Source organism: Martes martes (assembly GCF_963455335.1).
Source record: "Martes martes genome assembly, chromosome: 10".
NCBI lineage: Eukaryota > Metazoa > Chordata > Mammalia > Carnivora > Mustelidae > Martes > Martes martes.
Window position 1 is genome coordinate 60,838,483 of NC_137898.1, and position 23,113 is coordinate 60,861,595.

Consider the following 23,113-nt stretch of genomic DNA (forward strand, 5'->3'; position numbering starts at 1 on the left):
CCAGCTCATGCAGAAGAAAAGCCCTGTGAGAGTGGTCTTCTCTGCCTCCTTCACCCGTGGGCATCAGCTCCCACTCTCTCGCACCCTGCCAGTCACAGTGCCTCCCTGCTGTTCCTCCAACACACCAGGGTGGGTCCTGCCTCAGGGCCTTTGCTCGAGCAGTACCTGCCCCATCACAGATCTGCTGGCCCAGCTCCATGCCTTCTGTGATGGGGCTTCACCATGGCCTCGCCCCGCACTCCCTCTCCTCCTCTGGCTCTATTTACTTTCCCACAGCACTCAGCACTTGCTAACCTACTCTCAAGTGACTTGCTAATTTATGCCTGTCTGGTCTGCTAACATGCCAGCTCCACGAGGCAGACAGCCTGAACTTTCTTCTCCACGGATGTGTCCTGAGTCCATAGAATGGTGTCCCTAGTAGGCATTTAATAGATCTGTGTTAATGCAATGCAGGTAGCAAGCACTTGACAAATATTAGTTGAGTGGGTGCACAAAGGAATCAGTGAAGGAATCAACTGAGAGACTGAGGCCCAGGAAAGGCAGGGGATGTTCCCCTGGCCACAGAGCAGAGCACTGGACGCCGAGTCAGGCAGACACGCAGCCCCCAACTCCTGCGAAGTGCTCTCTGGGCCTTCTAGAGCACACTGCAGTCTCCACCAGCCCCTGTCCTCTCCCCCAGCTTGGCCTGGGAGCCTGAGACCTCCTCACCTAACCCCATCATCTAGCCTCAGAATTGCTCAGAGTAATGTTGGGAAGAGAGAAGAAAAAGCAAAGAGGCAGAGACCAGAGAAGGTGCTGGAGGAAGGAGGGAGAGGAGGGGAGAGGGACGCTGCCCTGCAGGTGTAAGCATAACAGATGGAATGAGAGATGAAACAGATCAGCCAAAAACCCAGAGCATGGAATAGGCTCCCAGGAGCAGGAAGTGCAGCAGGCCACCAGGGCAAGGTGGGGTGAGATCCACAGTGCCATGGGGACAGCTGCTCCTCCTTGAAGAGGTGGGGGGTGGCTCTGCTCTGCCTCCTTGGACCCCACCACCCCACCCCCACCCTAACATCTAGGGTGCAAGGGACCACTGAGAGGGCTGAGCTTGGCTTGCAAAGAAGGCACTGGCACTTCTCTCCCCCGCCACCTCCCCTAGTTCTGGGCTTTTCTCCTCCTCATAAATATTTATCAGTGTTTGGAGTGTGAAAATGCCACAGTCAGCTGGGGTGTAATAATCACTAAAGTGAGAAAAAAAATACAGATCACACAGTTTGAACCAGCAGCTCCCAAGCTAGGGCTGGACCTGTGTCCAGGAGACCAGAGAAGTCACAAGGACTCCCAGCTGCTTCCAGAAACCTCAGCCCACCTCTTGGGAGCCTGGGGCCTGACTGAAAGGAGAGAACACAAATGCCTGAGTTCTAAGTGAGTCAGGGAAAGCCACTGAGGTGATCCTGGAGAGGAACGAGGGGCACCCTTACCACAGGTGGGGGCTGGGGTCCAGGCCAGCATAAGTGATAGTCCAGAAGGGAGGGAGGGAAGGAGGAAGGGCAGCAAGACAGACAGAACTGGCATTTGTTGAGTGCCTAATTAGTTCTTTCTCCTAACACACTGTGAAATGGGCATTGTAACTCCCATTTTACACATAATGAACTCAAGGTTCAGAGAGATGGAGCAATTTGTCCAGGAACACAGAGCAAGCCAAGAGTCTAAGTCAGGATTCAGACCCAATTCTGTCTGCCTCCAGAGGCTGAGCACTTTATATCCAATTCTGCTGCTTTCCTAAAGCAGGTGGGTTTTTTTTTTTATTTTGGGGGCTTTTTTTTTTTTTTTTTTTTTTTTTATCAGCTTCGGGGAAAAGCAGAAAACAGGGGAAATGAGTCTGGAGAGGGGAGGGGAGGGCAAAGGGATGAAAAGGTGCATATGGGGCGAGAAGGAGAGTGAGGGCAAGGAGGGCAGGAAACAAGGCCAGTGGTGGGGAATGTCCTGAGCTAACTCAATCAGCCCCCAGGGCCACCTCCTCAGGAAGCCTGGACTCTGACAGCTTCCTCAAACAACAACAGCAGCCTCCCATGCCCCGAGTCCATGTTCTGCCCTAGTCCTGCCTCTTGGTAATTTTCCCAGGACACTGCTGATCCTTCAACAACCCCATTTCAGAGATGAGGCAACTGAGGCTCTGGAAGGTGAACTCTGGTTGTGGGTCTCCAGAGCCCATGTCCTATCCGCTTTGTTGCATAGCCAAGGCCTCCCTGAAACAACCACACTGGCTTCCTGACCCCAACACTGTCAGGAAACCCCTGCCCCCCAGCACCCCCCCCCCCCCCCCGCTGCGGGCGGGCGGTGCTCCAGTTCCCTGGACCCTGCGTTTCTGCAGCACCACGCAGATGGCTTCTGCCTGTCCACCGTGAAGGGCAACGACACACGTGCAAGACTGTGGGCTGGCTGGGTTTGGTCCACCACCTCCTACCCCCTCAGACCCACCCATGCCCCACCAGCCTGATTCTAAGAGTCAAAGCTGAGTCCCATGTAAGAGAAACATAGAGGGTTGGTTCTAGAAGACTAAAGCTCCCTGGAGACAAGGAACAGAAACCCAGCGAGGGTGGCTAGAGAAAAGGAGGCGGGAGGAGAATAAGGAGACAAAACTCTCACGGGAAGGACGCGCAGGCAGGACGCAGGAGTGCTGGAGCCTCGAATGGGGAAGCCATCAGCCTCTCGGGTGGTAGCTCTCTCTCCGCATCTCCCCCTGGGGCTGCATGTTCTCGGGGCTGTGCTGTTCTTCGATCGGCCGCTCCATTGTCTCTGGGGACCAACTCTCTCTGCTTACTCAGGCCTTTTCTGCTCCTCCGTCATTCTGGCTCGCATGCGGCTCACTCCGACCCTGTTTCTACTCTGCCTCTCACTCAGCTTCGCACTGTTAACTGGCTGAATGGCCCAATTCCAAATTCCCAGGAGAGGAATTTGATTGATCAGCTTTAGTCAGGTGCTCCCCTGCTTGAACCAATCAGCTATATCGAGGGCGTGTCATGTGTTCATTGAGGGTTCATGGAGGAGGGTCTACAGAGCAGTGTTTTACTAATCAGGGCGTCGCAGCCCATTAGTGAATCACGAAATCAACTTAAAAGAGTTGCCACCAGCACTTCGTTGTTTTGTTTTGTTTTCACGGACTAGAATAGAAGACATCAGTGAGATACAGAGATAGCACGGGTAGAGCAGATATGACTATATTCATCAATATGCCATTTCCCTGTAAGGCTGGGCACGTTTCTCCAGTCCTAGGAAGTTAGGCATGCCCACGTGGCTTGCTCTGGCGAACAAGATAGGAGTAGAAGTGTCACATGTCACTTCAGGGGAGAAGCATATAAGGGCTAGTGCACGTTTTTGTTTCCTACGGAGCTTGTGACAAATGACTGCAAAGTTAGCGGCTTAAAACAACATTCTGATTTGATTCCCTCAGGGTGGTGCTCCCAGGTGGGCAGACAGGTCAGCTCTCCAGTAACCAGAACGTTGTCTTTTCCAGTGAGTCCCGTTCCCCACCTGTAGCAGGGGATACCTTGAATATTTTGCTGCCTTTTTGTGAGCCACCTGGCCTCCCAGTGTCCCCTTGTGCCTGCATCATGAGGGGCCCATGACAGATTAGCCAAAAACCAAAAGTTTATGATTCTGTGTAGTACAGCTAAACAATGGAATATTACATAGCACTAAAATTATTCTTATATCTTTTAAACACAAGGAAATGTCTATGATAGAATATTAAGCAGAATAAGTTAGGATTCAAAACAACGTATTTGGCACAAGCTCAACTTTATACTCAAAAATACCAAAAGAAAGAATGAGAAGACTTAATGTTAAGATGGCAATACTTCCCAAATTGATCTATAGATTTAGTGTAATCCCTATCAAAATCCCAGCTGGTGGTGGTGGTTGTTGTTTTCCAGAAATGAACAGGCTGGGGCACCTGGGTGGCTCAGTTGGTTAAGTGTCTGCCTTCAGCTCAGGTCATGGTTTTGGGGTCTGGGATAGAGCCCCACTCAGGTGGGTGGGTTCCCTGCTCAGCGGGGAGTCTGCTTCTCCCACTCCCTCTGTCCCTCCCCCTGCTTGTCCATGCTTACTCACTCTCTCTCCCTCAAATAAATAAATAAAATCAAAGAAAGAAAGAAAAAGAAAGGTGGCCCTAAAATTCATATGGAAATGCAAAGGCCCAGAATAGCCAAAACAATCTTGAAAAAATATAAATTTGGAGGATTTATACCCCCAAATTCAAAACATACTACAAAGCTACAGTAATTAAGACTGTGTGAGGCTGGCATAAAGATAGACACAAAGGTCAATGGAACAAAATTTAAAGTCCAGAAATAAACCCATATATTTATGGTCAATTGATTTTTGACAAAGGAGCCAAGACAAGTCAATGGGGGAACAAAACACAAAACAGTCTTTTCAACAAATGATGTTGGGACAACGGGATATCCACATGCCCTCCCCCCCCCCCAAAAAAATTAGACTCCCTACCTCACACCATATATGAAAATTAACTCACAATGGATCAAGGACCTTAATCTAAGAGTTATAACTATAAAACTCCTAGAAGAAAGCCTAAGTGTAAATCAACATGACCTTGGATCAGGCAATGGTAAACTTACATATAATACCAAAAGCATAGACAAGTTAAAAAAGAGATAAATTGGGGCACCTGGGTGGCTCAGTGGGTTGGGCCTCTGCCTTCAGCTCAAGTCATGGTCTCAGGGTCCTGGGATCAAGTCCCACATCAGGCTCTCTGCTCAGAGGGAGCCTGCTTCCCCCTCTCTCTCTGCCAGCTGCTCTGCCTACTTATGATCTCTCTCGCTCTCTGTCAAATAAATAAATAAAATCTTTAAAAAGAGAGAGAGAGATAAATTTGTCTTTTATTAAAATTATAAACTTTTGAGCTTCAAAGGTCACTATCAAGAAAGTGAAAAGACAACCCACAGAAGAGAGAAAATATTCTCAAATCATGTATCTGATAAGGGTTTAGTATCCAGGATATATAAAAATCCTATTACAATTCAACAATAAAGAGGCAATTAACCCAATTAAAAACGGGCAATGGATTCAAATAGACATTTCTCCAAGAAGATACACAAGTGGCCAATAAGCACATGAAAAGATGTTCAACATTATTAATCATCAGAGAAATTCAAATCAAAGGCACAATGAGATACTTCATACCCACTCGGATACCTATAATCCAAAAAAAGACAATAACAAGTGTTCTCAAGGATGCATAGATATCAGAACTCACCTCATACATTGTTGGTGGGAATGTAATGCAGTGGGATCACTTGGAAAAACAGTCTGGCAGTTCCTCTGAAAGTATGACCCAGAAATTCTATCCCTAGGTCCATACCTTAGAGAATGGAAAACAGTTCCCCACAAAAAACGTGTACATAAATGTCCACAGCACACATTATTCATAATAGTCATGAAGGGTGAAAAAGAAAAACAAATTCCCATCAACTGACGAATGTATTGTTAAAATGTGGTATCTAAAGGAATATTATTTAGTTATAAAAAGAGACAGCATACTGATTCCTGCTACCACATGGATGAACCTTGAAAACATGTCATAGAAAAGAAGCCAGACACAAAAGACCACCTACTGTTTGATCCCACTTAAATGAAATGTCCAGAATAGGCAAGCACACAGAGACAGAAAGCAGGTTAGTAGCTGCCAGGGGCTGGAGTGAATGGGAACTGAGGAGTGACTGCTAACGGGTAGGGGATTTCTCCTTGGGGAGATGAAAATGTCCTGGAATTAGACAGTGGTGATGGTTATTCAACCTTGTGAATATATTAAAAACCACTACATTTTACACAAAAATTCTGACTATTATAGAACGTAAATTATATCAATTAAAAAAAATAAGACTAAAAACAAACCCCCAAAAAATACGTGAAAGGAAAGGAAACATGCCCAAAATTACCAGGGCTTGAAGGAGACTCCCTCCACCCACCAACCCACTTCTTTATAGATCTTATTTTTCTATGTTGTACAATAGGCATAATTCACTTTATAAAGATGCCAGGGCTTCCCTAACAAGATACATCTCAGGTCTTGGTGAAAGAAGAGCCTGGAAAAAAAATTTATTGTTAGTAGAGAAATACGGAACCTATTACTCTGAACCCTTTGATGTTAGAGTCTCTGATTCTGCGATTTTACACTGTGGAGTCTGTTTCTCTGTGATTGCTCAGGTCCTCCCGGGCCTGCTGTGCCAGCTATGAGAACTGCTGTGCTGTCTTCCGCTCACCTATTTCTTTCTCCAGGAAGCCCTCCCTGACTCCTCCAAGCCCCACACCCGGCAGGGAGTCACAGCATGTCCCACACTTGGCGGTGGTTTGTTTACTTACTTTCTGCCTCACTTACATAAGTGAGAGCACAGATCTTACTTGTGTTATGGATCCCTGGGGCATAGCATGGTTCCTGGGGCACAGCAGGGGCTCAGTAAATAACAACGGGGTGAATGTTGTTGAATGAATGAATGAACTCTTTAAGAGAGAATGGTCAAAAGTGAGGATGGATGAAGTTTAAAAAGATGGAGGGTCGATGATGATCTTCTCTGGCTAGCAGACTCCAGAGATTCCTTCTTGGAGCTATCCTTCTCTTTGGCTGTCAGGATCTATGAAAATCAAGCTTAGAAGATGCTTCCTAGGGGCAGGGTCCTGGCCACCATCAGGCTAAGTCAAGAATACAACTGGTATATCCCAAACAAGTCTCCTCTACTCAACTTTGATAAAGTTTATCACTCACCTGCCCACCTTCACACAGCCCCTGCCACTCCCAGGCTCTGGGGGCACTAAGGTGAGCAATTTGTGGTCCCTGCTGACCAACGACCATGGATGGCATAGTCAAGTAAAGGAACCCACCACATACGATGGACACCATGCATTAAGCTCTTCCTAGGAGTCAGGTGCTATGGTGAGCACTTCACACACATTAAGATATTATGTCATTCCAGGGCACCTGGGTGACTCAGTCGGTTAAGCGTCTGCCTTTGGCTCAGGTCACGATCCCAGTGTCCTGAGATCGAGCCCCACATCGGGCTCCCTGCTCAGCGGGGAACCTGCTTCTCCCTCTCCCTCTGCCTGCAGCTCCCCCTGCTTGTGCCCTCTCTCTGCTTGTGTCAATTAAATAAATAAAATCTTCATTTTAAAAAAGATATTATGTTATTCCATCTAAACATTCCTATTTTTTCCAGAGGAGAAACCTAAGACTCCAATAAATAACATCCAAAGTCATGACGTCAGTATCAGAAAATTATACCAGAGAGAAACCCCACTTACAGGGAATCATTTAGACAAAACTTGTCTTACTCAATATCAGATAGAACTTGTTTTACTTAGTTAATAACAGGAACCACATCCTGGACTACCCACGAATGTGGGTTCACTACCAGTGAACTGGAAGAAGAGTGCTGGTTACAATTCACTCCTTTATGAGCATCCGAAAAAACATGGTGGAGAAAAATGCAACGAATACAGTGAATGGGGGAAGACCTTCAAATATTACTCAATCTTCAATCAACATCGGAAAACTCACCCTGGAGAGAAACCAAGTGCCAGGGACTTCTCTAAGTGCATCATAAATATCAGCTCTTGTGTTCCTCCAACAACATTATAAGGAGATACTACTCCATCTCCATTTCAGAGATGAGGAAACTGAGACACAGACAGACAGTCTCATTTTCCCAAGGTCACACAGCTAGTAAGGGGCATAGCTAGATGCTGGAGCCCAGGCCGTCGGGCTCCAGAGATCACACACTTTAAATCATTCACACTACCTTCTAAGTGGGATCGTCTGGTTCTGTCTGGCGAGTCAGGAAAGGCTTCCAGGGAGGATGGGGCAATGAGGAAGACCTTGAGGAACGGTCAGAGATGAAGGCCAAGGTCTGGAGAGGGCGACTGAGTCCACGAGGTCCTCAGGAGGTGGTTGACAGCCTGGTGTGGCTACTGTGTGTCCTGCAGGTCAGGGAGGAGCACCAGGGAGGAGGATAGGCCAGAGAAAGGTCCACTCATGGATGGAGCACCTCCATCCACCAGGCCCTGGGCTAGGTGTGAAGGGCCTTGAATGCCAAGCTAAGGAACTTGAACCATAACCCGAAGGCAATAGGGAGCCTCAGGCCTATGGGGGAGGGAGAATGATGGGTCAGAACTGTATTTTGGACACAGACGTGCTCCCAACACCATAAGTTTCCTCTATCCCTGGCCCGATAGGCAATCATGGACTCAATTGGGCAGGGTGGGGACAACACAAGGGGGCATTCCTTCTGCCCTACATTCTGACCCACTTTCTGGGTGTGAGAGCAGCCATCAGGGAGCAGGGAGGCATGAAGAGCAGGTGGCTATGGCAGCAAAGAGGTTTCTAGGGCCCTTATCACACGCTCCCTGGTAGCAGAGTTATTTATGTACAAGCTCGTCCGCTCTGGCAAAATTGAACACCCCGCCCTGTGTCAGAACATTGCCTGCCTGTTTACCTACCATTAGTGCACCTGCAGTTCAGGACAGCCCAGGAGGGGGAAAGGGCAGGAAGACAGGAAACGTCACCCTCATTTCACAGATCTGGGGAGCCTGAGGGAGCACACTACAGCCTGCTTCATTCCCCAGATGGAGAAATCACAACCCAAGGGAGGGAAGGGTCCCTTCGGAGGCCAGGAAATAGGCTCAGAGAGACTTGCCCACGTGCACAGAGTCCCAGACAGGGAGGGGAGCCCCAGGTTCCTGGTGCTCTTGTCCTATCACAACAGCTCGACACCTGGCAAGGCTCCTGTGTCCAGAGGGCGGCATGTCTGGCAGGGCTTCGGGGCAAGGGTGGTGGATGGGGGCTCTGACCAAGTCACGCTCCCAGCCTCTGGACTTCCCATCGGCTTCTGGGCTGACAGCAATCCCTCCCCCTTCTGCTTGCATTCCCAGGTTCCCTTTTCTGGCCTTGAGCCAGATCTACAGGGTGTAGAGTCAGGAAGGAGGGGGCCCACCAGGTGGCCCTGAAGAGAGAGGAGAGTTTCTTAAAGAAGCGTGGTGCATTTGCTGGTAACCTAAGAAACTGGAGATCTGAACTTCAAAGGCTAATAAAAATTTCAACAAGCGGGCTGGCAGCTGGATCCCAAAGAGCCCACAGACCGCACCTGAATACTCTCCAGGCTTCTTTCAGCTTAGGGAAGGCTGCTGGCGGCGGAAAAGCAGGCAAACCCGGCCGGAATCCTGTGTGTCCTCGGGTGAGTTTGGTACCTCTCTGAGGCATACTTTCCCCTGTCTGGAGTATGGGGCAGTATCTACCACACAGCATGAAGGCACATATAAGGACTTGGTAAACAGCAGCGAACTGATAAAAGGAAGCCAACATGATTGGTAATATGATGATTGTTGTTATCATTGTTCCCCTCCCCTCCAGCGCCCAGGGGGGAGTTCTTGCCTAAATGTCCCTTGAGTGAGAAGGCCTTGGTGGGGGAAGAGATAGTTATGTTACCCTCGCTGGAGACAGGCAAGTTTTTTTAGTTGTCTGTCTTCCTCTCGGTCTCAGATGGAAAACAGTAGTCCGTAATGTTCTCTTCCCAGTTTAGACCCTCACAGTTCAGAAATCTCTGGGGACATGCCCTATTTCTTCTTTCTGTACTAGCCTTTCCATCTGTTCTCCCAACTGCAATCCTTTCTTCCCGATGTCACCTCATCCAAGAAGCCTTCCCTGACTGCTCTCATCTCCAGAGGGACTGTGCTGGCTCCTCTCTCCTGCCTCTTTCCCATCTCCCCTCTTTCTATCCATCTTCCTTCCTTCATTTTCTTCCTTTTATTTTCCAATCTCTGGGCCTGCCACAGTTCTTACCTCCAGGAGATCTAGGCCCCTGCGCCCTGTCCTACACTCTGTACCTACACTCTGGAGCAGGAAGACAGATGCTCCACAAAGAAACAAAGCTTCCCTCAAAAGCACAGTGGGAGGGAGGAATGAGAGGATGTGTAATGTCCAGCTCGGTTCCAGGCACAAAACAGCCACCCACACACATTAGCACCTGTCCCTCCCCTCCCCCATCCAGCGCCCATGTCCCCTCAGCATCCGCACTGGCTTGTATCCCACCTCTCCTTGGAGACAGCCACGCAACACTGAGAAACTGCAGAGATCAGAAGCCTCTTCCCTCAGTCATTTACTTTCCTTGGTACATGGCTGGCGCTAAATAAATATTCTGTATGAATGTATAAAGGAATCAAAGAGAGCCAACCCCCAAGCATGAAGCTGGGGAGAAACAGGACCAGGGCCAAGTGGGGAATCAGAGGTGGGCAGCCCGGCCAGCAGGAGGAGACGCGGCGCGTGGGCCTCAGCGGGAGCCCGGGACACACAGGGCGGCCCCAGACACAAGGCAGTCAGATGTCCCCAGAGGAAGACTTTATTTGAAGTTTCATTTGTTTGGGTTTGGTTGTTTTGTTTTGTTTTGCCAATTTGCACATACAAATTTTTAGGATCATAGAATAACATATCAAAATGAGACAGTAATTCAGAAGCATTACTTTTTTCTTTCTAGTGGGTCATAAAACATCAGAGCCGATTGCTATGGGAGCGCATCTCGGACTCTGTGTTGACCTCTCCAGGGGCGGGTCAGAGGCTGAGCGCCTTCTGTGGTCAGGGGCTCTGTCCAGACTGAAAGCTATGGCCTCGGGTGGCAGCTCTCCTCTGAGAAAGAATTCTAAGGGAAAAAAGCCATGTCTCATATTTAGCCCGACAAGGTGCCTGTGACTTGCAGGAGGAGGCTTGTATGGGTTAAACAGAGCCATTGCCATGGCTCGCCACTGCGGGGTGAATGCACCACCCCCCCACCCCCCACTGGGGACATTTGGCAACATCTGGAGACATTCTGGAGGATGGGCGCTAGCGGCATCCAGTGGGTGGAGGTCAGGGATGCCATCTGCACAAGACACAGGTCAGCCCCGTTCCCACCACCAAGCAAGATTCTGTAGCCCAAATGTTCATAGTACTGATAGTGAGAAATCCTGCTCTAAACTTAGAGTTAAATAAATTATATTAAAAACTAAGGGAATACATACTCCAAACTTATCATTACTGTAATTTCACTAAATTTCCCTACGATGCTCTTGAGGCTACTTATGTCGCCGTGGGAATGCTGTCAGATGGTGTCCTACCGCGAATCTCTCCCCATCCCCACATTCCATGACATCACTTTGGTAGTGCGAACTCCTTGGTGGGAGAACTTGGTGGCAAGTACCACCACACCACCTCCGTTGTCTTCTGGACAGCCAGTTGTTGTCAGTATACCACTGGGTGTAACCCTAAGTAAAGAAGGGAATTCACAAGCCTGGGAGATGCTGGTCAGTTTCCAGCCCAGGTAGATGGCTCAGCACCAGCCTGCTTTCTGCAATGTGGAACCAGGATCCAAATGTGCACGAAGTCTACACCCCTCATACACACAAGTGCCATGCACACCATACACACACACGCATAGACACACATACCCACAGAGACCACACAAACACTGCACACCCCTCACCCACACCTACAGACACCACGCACACCACACATACAGAAAGCACCCACATATCACACACGCCACAGCACACGCTCACTGTGCACACTTGCCACCTACACCACACACATCATCATATATGCGTCACACCTCAGACGCACATGGACCCCACAGACACACATACCAAGCACACACCACTCACGCCTGCAACACATATCTCACTCCAATATCCCCACACACAGGCCATACATACACCACACAAACACACACATAAGGAGCCTTCTGGTCGGCAGAGACCAATAATATCTGAAATCATGAGAACGGTGAACGAACGCCGGTCTGACTGACCGCCTTCTTCAACGTCTCAGTACCTTCACCTTTACTCCCTCTTCATCCTCTGTGGCCCGCCCTTCCCCACACACCACCTCCCCACCAGCCTCTTGGTCACTGGAGCCCTGGCTGCATGGTTCCCCATCCCTGCTCTGTGTCCGGCTCTCTGTACGCTGAGCCCCGAGGGCTGTGGCCTCCAGGGTCTGACCCTCCACTCCTTCCCAGGGCGCATGACAAGCAGTTCCCTGGGTGACTCCACCCACCCAGCCACTTGGCTGCCACTCAAGGCTGGTGAGTCCAAACCCCATCTCCAGCCGGATCCTCTTGGACCCTACACCCACCAGCTTTGTGACATCTCCACTCAGATGTCCTCCAGCTCCTCAGACAAGTCCCACACAGACTTCCTGTCTGTCCACATCTGTTCCTTGCTTCTGTTCTATGCCCCTGCCCAACCCAAAGCTCCCAGGTGCTCAATGCCCATCTCAGGAATGAAGGAATAAGTTATGTAAATCCTACACAGAGAGGAAAAAAAACAAACTTCCATGTGAGGCAGATAGGAAGTCTTACCCCATTTTACAGATGAGAGTCCTGAGTTTTGGTGAAGTGAGGGACCGGCCCAGAAGCAGCAGCCAAGGGGGCGGGTAAGGCTGTGTGTGTAGGACCCAGAGCTGGGGGCTGGAGGCAGCAACAGCCAGGCCAGGGCAGGCCCTTCAGCTCTCCCCAGCCCCGAGTGAGGGGGTTAGTTACAAAGAAAAGGAAAAGGCGTTCCTGATACGCGTCCTGTTTCCTCTCCTCCTCTGGGCTTCTCGGGCCTTGGAGGGCGGATGTCTCTGGGCTGACCGCACTCAGCTGTGTACAGACAGAAGGTGAGGGTCTCCCCGGGGCCCATCCACCCCAGCAGTCGGGCCCGCATGAACAGGGGCTCCCTGGAGTGACCTCTCAAGTGTTCCTTCCCAGCCCAGGGGAGCCTCTACACATTATCCCCCAGGGGATAATTATCACAGCTAGGCACCTCTTGTGCATCAGACTGTCCCATAAAGACACCTCTACTGGGAAGCCTTCCATGCCACCCTCACTTGCTATGAAGTCCCTCTGTAGTCTCCCTTCTTCCCTTCCTCCCTGCCCCACAGCGGCCACCCCCCCAACACACACGGCCCAGCCTTCTGTGGCTATTGCCTGTAGATCTATGCACCCCATAAATCATGCTGGGGGGGGCGGGTAAGCAGGGAGGAGGGAGACAAGGGCAGAGGCCATCAACGGGCCTTCCTGAGTGACAAGATGAGCCTCCCCCATCAGACAGGAGACCTTCCTGAGGGCAAAGGGCAGATCTCCTCTATCAAATAAAGATTTCCCCTGAGGGAAGTGGCTGTGACTTTCAATCATTAGAGGTTCTTTCAGGACAAAGATCATGCCTCCTTCCTTAAACAACAAGCTGCCAGTGGACAAGAGAGCTATGTCCCCTCCATTAAATGGGGAGCCCCAAGAAATAGGAGCCACATCCCCTCCACCATCAGACAGGAGTCTCTCTCCTGGAAGATGGGCCATGCCTCCTCCATTAGACTAGGAACTCCCAGAGGGCACACCCCCCACCTGCTTGCCCCCACAACAGTCCTCGGGACAGACTTCATTCAGTCAAAGACACAGAGAAGGGCTTCCCTCTGGGGGCAGAACCAGGGGGAGTTCTGCCCAATCGTCCCTTGTGCAGGGTCTCATGCCAACCTCCCATTCATGCCCTCAACTGACCCAAAGCAGCCTTGCCTTACTTAAGATAGCCATGTGTCTGGATGGAGGCTAGCAGCCAACTGTCCCAACCCAGGAATGTTGACTTCTCAAGCGATTTTGAGGGGGTGACGAGGAAAGCCCTGATAGGAGGATGCCCAGGACAAGCTGGGCACCCAGCTCCGGCCTGGATGCCACCAGATGCAGGGGCTCCCTGAGTCTCTGGTCCTGGCTCTGCTGCCAGCCAGGCAAACCTCTTCCCCCTGGGGCCACTAATGCCCCCCCCATCCCCCAAATCAGCACCCACTGCTGGCTACAGTGGCAGGAGGCACAGGAGAGGAAGGACAGGTCCCGCCGTGAGGACATTAATGGCCTCCCCGAGGGCCAGGTGCCATCCCTGAGCCTGGTCCAAGCCGCCTTCACGGTCCTCTTCCCTACATGTGCCAGCTCCGGGAGCCGCTATTAGTTAGCATCGATCCACAAAGTGCTTTGCCGACACTTTTTATGAGCTTAGCCTCACCCGGGGCCCTGGGGGCTAGGAGCAAGATATGGAAATGGAGCCGGGGGCCCAGGCCACTGCGCAGAGGAAGGGAGCAGTGGAGACCCGAGACCAAGGCCCAAACAAGCCCAGGGCCGGTACCCAGTAAATGTCAGCTGAATACATATTCGCTGAAAAGCCACCTTAATCTGGTAACTTAACCTGGGTATATTTTGTTATTATTACTATAAATTCTATTTATTGCATTTAATACAAGCCCAGTGCTATTGTAAACACTATATTAACTCATTTAAACCTCACAAGAACCCTGTTACGTAGATACTCTCATTATTCCCACTCTACACAGGATGAAATTTAGAGACAAATAGGTTAAGTAACTTGTCCAACATCACAGAGCAGAAGAGAAAAAACGGAAGCAGCTCAAATCATCTGCTTCATCAATTAAGAAGTGAAAATATAATTACAATGCTTCTGAATTTTTAAAGACTTATATACTTTCAAAAGATATAATTTATCCTGTGTTCCAAACCAAATACATTCATTATTGGACATACCATGGTATTCTCAGGATGTAAGAGGTCCTCTCAAAGAATAATATTACAGATTTGTAAAACACAAGCTTCTCAGTTCTCTCAAAATACAGTTCTCCTTTCTTTTTTAAAAAGATTTTATTGGGGCGCCTGGGTGGCTCAGCGGGTTAAAGCCTCTGCCTTCGGCTCGGGTCATGGTCCCAGGGTCCTGGGATCGAGCCCCGCATCGGGCTCTCTGCTCAGCGGGGAGCCTGCTACCTCCTCTCTCTCTGCCTGTCTCTCTGCCTACTTGTGATCTCTCTCTCTCTCTCAAATAAATAAATAAAATCTTTAAAAAAAAAAAAAAAAAAAAAAAGATTTTATTTATTTTGAGAGAGCGAGCGAAAGTGAGCCCGTGCGCCAGGGGAGGGGCAGAAGGAGAGAGAGAGAGAGACAATTTCAAGTTGACGCCGATGCAGGGATTGATCTCACAACCACAAGATCGTGACCTGAACTGAAATCAGGAGTCAGATGCTTAATGGACGCAGCCACCAAGGCACACTTACACTTCTCCTTCTTTTGAAACTTCTAACTGAGCAGTTTTATTAAAATTTAGAAAATAAGAAAAACCCACAATGGCAATCGGTTTAAGATTTCTCATGTATTTGTTATGTGCTAGGTACTTTGCATATTTCTCATGTTTAATCTTGAGGACAAATCAAGGAAGAGAAGCCATTATTCCCTTAGTCCCTTGAGGGCGCCTATCTCCTGCACCTTGGTGGGCGTGGTGGTGGGCATGACCCACAGATGTCTGCCCTGCCCAGGCTGGGAGCTGCTCCGGGGAGGGGGCTGCGCTTGGCACAGAGAAGGTGCATCAAAGGGGTTAACGGCTTGAGATCAGGCAGAAGACGGGTGGCTTCATCAGCCCGGACTTTCAGCTGTCTGCAGGGTTAGATGAGGCTCTGGCACCCAGCTAGAGCCCTGCAAGTGGTGGAAATACTAACCACCACCACCACTATAAACAAACTCGCTGAGTGGCCTTGGGCAGGTGCCTGCCCACCTTGGCCTCAACTGGCTCACCAGCTCTCAATCCAGGTCACATTACCTTGATGGGCCTCAGCAGCTGAGAGGAGGTAATGGGTATGAGGAGTTCCTAGGAGGCCAGAGACAAAGGCCTATTATGAGAACAAGGCTGAATTAGCAAGCATTTTTAAGAAATCCATTTTCAGGGGCACCTGGGTGGCTCAGTGGGTTAAAGCTGCTGCCTTCGGCTCAGGTCATGATCCCAGCGGGCTCTCTGCTCAGCAGGGAGCCTGCTTCCTCCCTTCTCTCTCTGCCTGCCTCTATGCCTACTTGTGATCTGTCTGTCAAATAAATAAATAAAATCTTAAAAAAAAAAAAAGAAATCCATTTTCATTACTTTCAAGAACACAGAGGCCTACGGATCAGGTGGGCACAGCTGAGAGTAGCTGTCCTCAGCGAGGCCACAAGCAGGAAGGAGCCCTCGGGGCATCTTCAAACCTCTCCCAGAACCACGCCCTGGGGCTTGGTAATCAACACCTCCATACCCAACTCAAACCCTCCACCTGCTCCTTGGGATTCCCTTTCTTTGTCCTGGGAAGTGTGAGAAGCCTGCCAGGAGGAACAGTGTGGGGCTCCTTCGTTAGCCACCCATCTGTCTGGAGTGACAACTTTAGAACCAGCTCCGGATGCCCAACCCAGATGCTTGTAAATCTGATGGAGCTGGTTGTGGGGACCTGCTCCATTCTGAGGATTGGACTGCCCCGTGGGGACCTTGCCCCAGCCGGACCCCAGGAGGCCAGCTTGCCCAGCCTTCGCCATCCTGCCTCTATTCTACCGCAACTATGGGGACCCTGAGAAGCAGAGGGGGTCTGGGGTGAACACACGGCCCACATGTGGTAGGGGAGGTAGATGGCACAAACCAAAAACAGCCCTGCAAAGGGATTGTGAGAGAGAGTTGTAAAGAACGTGACAGTAATTCCAGGGAGTGGCTCGGAAGTCACAGAAAACAGGCGACATGTGAGATGGGACTTGGAGAATGATTAAGAGTTTGCCGGGTCATCAAGGTGAGGAGAGAACACTGAAGTGATGTGCGTATGCGTGGAATTACACATCCTTCTAGAGCAGACTGTATGCTTCCAGATCATTCCAAAATCACTATCTCATTCAATTCTCTCAAATCCCATAGTGGTGTTCTTAGCTGCCCTCTCCCACTGCCCCTCAGGCACGTGCAAATAAGGAAAATAAGGTCCAGGGAAGACAGATGATGAGCCCAACGGTAAATGGGGGCCAATTTCCGGGGGAGAGTGTACGAGTAAAGGAGGGACGCTGGCTGAGACAGCCTCTCCCCATGAAGGGGGTGGTATTCTTATTCCTGTTGGGCAATAGCCCCTCATTCCCCGACCCTGCTGGTCTGTGATGACCTCCTCCCACCCCAACATACATGCATTCTCCTCCAGAGAGCCCAAGGCCCCTCAGCAGCGTGGCCAGCAGAGGGACAGAGCAGCCTTCAGAGGAGGCCAAGGAAGAGCTGAGCTTCTGGGAGGCCCAGTTTGGAGGCGCCCCTGCCCCCGAACGCTGATAACCTCGACCCCTCCCACTGCAAATATCCCAACCTCTCCTCAGCTCCCACAGCTGCCGCCAGCCGCTCCCTCTCCTCCCTCCAGCCCTCACCCTCCCCAGGGAGCAGTGAGCTCAGCCTTTCCCATCAGCCATCCCTGGGAATGCTGGGAAATGCACAGCAGGCCAGGAACCGGCAGAGGCCTGCCCCAGTGAGGGAGGAGGAGGAGAAGATGGGCTTTGGGCTTTTCCGAGGGCCACTGGGGGCATCCTGGAAGCAGGGCTCCATTCTGCTGCTTCTGCTGAAGCCCAGGCTGGGCTAAGGGCACAGTCTGCCTGTTCTTACCACTTGCTCTAGATGAAGGTGGGGTCTAACTGCTGGGGCTGGAATGGGCCCCTTCTTATGGATGGGGAGACAGAGGCCCAGAGAGAGGAGGTCAAAGAAGCATGTCTGGAGACTGACTGCCATGTCCCAGGCACTGTCGGAAGCTTTCACATTTCTTGTCTCCTTAATCCTCACAACCACCCTGCAAGGTATGTGTGGCAGGCTGACGAATGGCCCCCTGAGATGCCCACATCCGAAGGCCTGGAACTGTGACTAGGGTAGCTTACATGGTAAAAGGGACCTCGCAGGTGTGATTTAGTTAAGGATCTCCAGATGGGGCAACTCCAGGTGGCCCCAGTGTCATCACAAAGCTCCTTATAAGAGGGAGACAGCAGGGTCAGAGAGAGAAGAGACAACTTTGTGCAGAGGGAAGCATCGAGAGAGAAACTGGAAGATGCTATGTTGCTGGCTTTACCGGGAGCCAAAGAACGCAGGCAGCTTTGCAAAAGCTAGATAAGGCAAAGGAATGGATTCTGCCCTCGAGCCTCCGAAAGGATCACAACCTTACCAACCTACTTGAGAATTTCTGACCTCCAGAACTGTAAGAGAAGAAATTTGTGCTGTTTTAGGCCACTAAATCTCTGATAATTTGTTACAGAAGCAATAGGAGACTAATCGTCCCATTCCCATTTTGCAGATGGGGACACAGCCTCAGGGAAGGCACGTGACTTCCTCGGGTCCTGCATGCTCCCCCCCACACCACACTGGCCTTACTGGGACTCTCCAGGGGCTATGAAGGCTGGGAGCCCCTTGGCCAGGGCTTCAAGGCTGGGGGAAAGTCTAAGAGGGAGGCAGGGGTCTGCTACTGCAGGGTCAAGGTTGAGGATAGAGGAAGGATGGGTTCTGGGGAGGGTAAATCTGTGCCTACAAGGAACTGTATTATGGCTGGGGCCTCCTGGAGCCAGTGACTGAGTCCTACCCTGCCCCAAACCGTGAAGCGGGGGAGGCCTGTGACAGGGAGGAAGGGCCCTGGGTACGCAGCTGGGCTGAGTGGGCCACGAATTTGCAGGATTAACCAAGATTAGATGAAATCTCCCCATTGTCTCTCTTTGCTCCTGATGAAACCCCTGAGAGGAAGACTCCTTATCCTTCTTCCCACAGGACGGTGGGGAAAATGAGGCCCTAGGGGTTAGTAGTGGCCTCAAGTTCTCATGGCTGGTAAGAAGAGGAATCTGCATGTTTGTGACAATCAACGTAAGGAAACCATGACCAATGGCTACTGAACTCTGTGTCTCCTGTCGCTGACATTTTCTATCAGGCTTGATACGTACCTGTTGAGTCTCTCCTTGGCCTCAAACCCCTTCACTGCTCTCTGCAAGCCTTTCACAGTCTGAGCCCACCCACTCCTGTCCCCCCACCACACACACGCCCTCTAGCCACACTGACCATGGTTACTTCCCTGAGAACACCAAATTCTGTACACTCTGGACTCTCCCACAGGAGAGAGGCTCCAGCCTCACCAGCCCGGTCCACACGCACTCATGGTGGAAAAACCACAGGTCCTGGCCACACCCGTTCCTCTTTGTGGGTAAGGGAGAGGGAGCAAAGCCAGAGGTCAGCCCTCAGCAGCAGGAGGCCTGGCAGGCTGGAGCTGAGAGGGCCCGAGTGAGCCAGTCATTTCCTACACAGTAAAGGAACAGCACCCTGGATGGGGCACAGAGTGTGGTGGGGTATCTTTGCGGGAGAGCGGACCCTCCCAGAAGTGCAGACCCCAGGGCAGTGGGGCTGATGGGGTCTCTAAGAACGTTAGGGCACACCCCTCAGGACACACGTAGTGGCACGGAGGCCCAGAGAAGGACGGGACTCGCCCCTGGCTCCACACTGTGTCACTATGGGAGTTTGGGGTCTGCCACTCACAAGCTGGGTGACCTTGGCCAAGGAACAAGTTGTTCTGATCCTCATCGATAGAGTGGAAATAACAGTGCCTTTCTTGATGAATGCATGGACAGGAGTTGGTGCCGGGAAGCCTGTGTGAAATGAAAGCTGCTCTCACCATTGAGAGAGTGGGGCCTGGACTCAGGACACTGGCTGGGGGAGCTCATCCCTCTCTGTGATATAGCTGGTGGGTTTCATTTAACCCCAGGCTGGACCCTGAGGTGGGGGACACCCAGACAAGGATACTCAGCTGTCTGCAAAGCTGCTGCTTCTGGGCCCCCAAAGCTGGTTAGTCCTTAATCTCACCGGATCGTCTCTAGGAAAGGGATTACCAGCCTGATTTTCCTTCCCATTAAAGAAAGGACTACCCCAAGGGAGTCAGCCTGGGCTATAGGGGCTCCTGATCCAAACCAGGGCACGGCACTGCCCTCCCAGAGGGAAGAATCCACTTCCCACAGGCAGCACTGTGCTGGGCTTCTGGGCTGTCACTTTGCTTACACCTCACTCACCACAGCCACCTGAGGGGACTAGGAGGCCCATTCTGATGAAGAGAAAGCTGAGGTTTGCGGAGGGTCAATAACCTGCCAGCCACAGGAGCTGGCAAGGCCACGTTCCCACTGCTCCAGGAGGCCTCTGGGCAAGGGCTGTTCCTATTCTAAAGCCTTGGGTCCAGGGGAGGAAGCCAGAGCCGTGATCTGGCCCCAAGGCAGCCAGCCTCCTGACCAGCCACCTGTGGCCCCTGTGGCCCATCACCTCCCTCTAGGCCCTCTGCCCTCATCTCAGCCTCCCCAGAGATCTGCTGTTGGTAACTATAAACGCAGCACATGGCATTTTGTTGCCTCCATCCGGACAAGGCTGTCCACCCCCCACACCAAGTTCACATCCACTCCATCTCAGATATTTGCTCATTGGGTACATCCTCAGAAAGCCTTTGGTGACCTCCCCCAAGTACGTCAGCACCCCCTCAGGCATTCTCAGGGCAACCCTCACAGTGGGAACTCTTGCCATCTCCCTGCTCCAGACTGAAAGCCCCATGAAGCCAAGGATGGGGTCTGTGTGCTGCCCTGGTTTCCCCAGGGGTGTGCCTAGAACTGGCACGTGGCCTCGGCAGGCCACTCTACACTGGCCTGGGCCGGGCACCGGGCTGACTGCTGAGCCCAAGCTTCATGCTGAATCCTGCAATTACTAGGACGTGGGGGTTCTCATCCTCCTGTATAGATGAGCACGTGAGACCGAGAGAGACAGCGACTTCCCTGAGGACACCCAGTTAACCTGGCCCATGGCTGGGACCAGCTCCTAGAACCAGCTAAGTCATCTGCGAACCCAGCGCCAAATGGAAATGCAGGGCCCCTTGTTCAGATGTCAAGACAGTGACAGAAAAGCATTTAACCAATCCAAAGGGCCTCCTAAGCTTGGGGCTCTAGGTGACCATACAGGTCACCCACCCAGAAGCACTCCCATGTTCTGACTCCTGACCCAAACCCAGGCTCCTCTGGCTGAGAGGCCCTTGGGCATCAGTCTCCTTTGGAAAAGGTTCTCACACCTGAGCATGGGTCAGAGTCACGTGGGAGGCTTGTTAAAACCCAGCTTGCTGGGCCCTACTTTCTGAGTTCCCATTCAGTGGGGAGGGGGGAGAGGTGGGCCTGGGAATGTGCATTTCCAACTGTTGCCTTTTTAGAAGTACTGCAGACACAGTGGCCCCGAGATGCTGAGAACCACTACCCAGAGGAATGCACACTTGGAGGCATGCGGAATCCAGGGCGCTGTGGAAGGAGAGATGGGCTATCAGCGCTGAGAATATCCTGCGTCCTTGCCAGCGGACCCAGGCCCCCAATACAAAGGGCCAGCCCTGCCAAGAAGGAGTGTTGGGGTGGAAGGGGAGAAACTGGGAGGAAAAAGGAAAACTTTACACAGGTTACCTTAATTTTTGTAACGGTCTCGAGAGGCAGCTTGTGTTATCTCTATTGAAGAGGAAATCTCTCACACAGAAGTCGGTGATTTGCTCAGGGTCCCAGCCAGGAAATTATGGAGACCGCAGCTGAACCTGGTTCTAACGTAAGTGTTGTCACAAGCCTGCTTCATCCAGCTGGCCCTGACAGGTTCTAATCCCATGACCTGCTCGGCCCAGGGGAACAGAGCTAGTGGCCTTGGGTTCACGCAGTCCCAAGCTGCAGCAAGGCCTTGCAAGCCCTGAGGGCCCTCCCCCTCCACCACCTGCCTGCCCCCCAAACCCAGGCCTACAGCACAGAGACCTGGGACCCTGCCGAGTGGGCTAAGTGCTGGCACCATTCCAACAGGCCAGGGCACCCATCCCCAGAACAGAGGTTCCTCCCACATTCCGGTCCTTCTTTCCAGCCTCCCTTCTTTCCACTTACTTGAATCTACCCTCAGCCCCAGATCACACACCCTCTGTTCCTTCTGTCTAGAATGCCCTCCCTACCCTGCTCTCTGTCCAGCTCTGACCCATTCTGAAACACCACACATCACCTCCACTAGGAAGTGCCCCTTCAGCACCTTATCCATCCTCACCCCTCTATCGTGCCACACTCTGGTTCACTGGCTGCTCCTCCAGAAATCAATCTACAAATATTTACCGAGTTATCTGCCCTGTTCCAGACACAGTGTGATGTGCTGAGGCTACACAGCCCAGGCTGAGCTCCATCAGGCCCGGGTATGGGTCTGCTTCACCCTGTGAACCTCCGCCGCCAGGAGGGGCAGATGGAGAAGGCGTCCTTGAGGGTCCTCAGGGAATGATGGGACCTCAGCTGGGAACATGAAAAGGTGGTTGGGCTGGGGGCGGGGTGGGTAGTGCAAATTCTGTACTCCAGGCCACTGCCTAGCTAGAGGGAGCAGCTCCCCAGTGTACCATGCCTGGAGCACAGATCCTTGCCAAAGCAGCACAAAACTACAATGAAATGAACACAAGGCACGGTATGTGCCCTGACACCAAGGGGCTGCCTATGCCATGGGCTCCACAGGGAACCAAGGCCTGGAGGGGAAAAGGGACACCTGGAGCAGGAGGCAGCACTAGAATGGGCCTGTGGCCTCCTCTCCCAGGAGACGTGGGTTTTAAACAGGAGGAGAAGGTGGAGGCAATGGGCCCCCACCCTGAAGGATATGTCCCGTGGACCCCTCGTCTGGAGACAGAAGGCATTAAGGGAAAGCCACAGCCCGCAGAAGCCCCAGGCGGGAGAGGACGGCTACTGAGGAGCAGGGAGCCTGGAGTGCAGCCAGACTGGCAGAGGAAACATCTTGAGAGGCAAGAGGGAGGAAGGGAGGAGGAATGAGAGAGGAGGAAAGAGCCAGACACGCAAACACCTCCGCCTCCTCTTTCCAACCAAAACAGAATCCCCAAAAGACAGACCTGTGAGGAAGGAGACAGGGAAAGAAGCCGGGGCCTCAGAGGGGCAGTGGCTGGGCAGGCGCCCAGGGCTGGAGTCTCTGGAATCTTCAGGGACTGGGTAGCCCTGCCAGAGACTGGAGCTGGTACGGGGGGTGGGGGTTGGACATCAATCACCAGTGCCTGCCCAGCTCTGTACCCACAGGGGCTGGGGCTCAGGGAGGAAGGCAACAGGGACTCCAGTCAGTCCTACTGCTCCTTCAAGATCCACTCAGGTACCGACTTCTCCCAAAGCCCCTGAACCAACCTCTGGGCTGCGCTGGGCTCCACACAGGATTGAACACAAACTCAGAAAATACTGTGCAGCAAAACTGACCTGTTGGTATAGTCAAGGCTTAG

General features: G+C 51.7%; 1 protein-coding gene across 4 annotated transcripts in view; it reads right to left on the reverse strand.

Annotated features, from left to right (window-relative positions):
- The window catches only part of ARRB1 (arrestin beta 1), a 70,683-nt gene that overhangs the window by 22,440 nt on the left and 25,130 nt on the right, over positions 1–23,113 (reverse strand). The window contains exon 1 of one of the 4 annotated variants that reach the window (XM_080815495.1): positions 2,629–2,751. The exons of 2 other annotated variants lie outside the window; for them this stretch is intronic. In XM_080815495.1, the coding sequence (XP_080671621.1) occupies positions 2,629–2,684 (56 nt within the window). In that variant the 5' untranslated portion in view covers positions 2,685–2,751. Of the gene's footprint in view, positions 1–2,628; positions 2,888–23,113 lie in introns of those variants that run through there. One more of the 4 variants, XM_080815496.1, reaches the window with a different exon arrangement.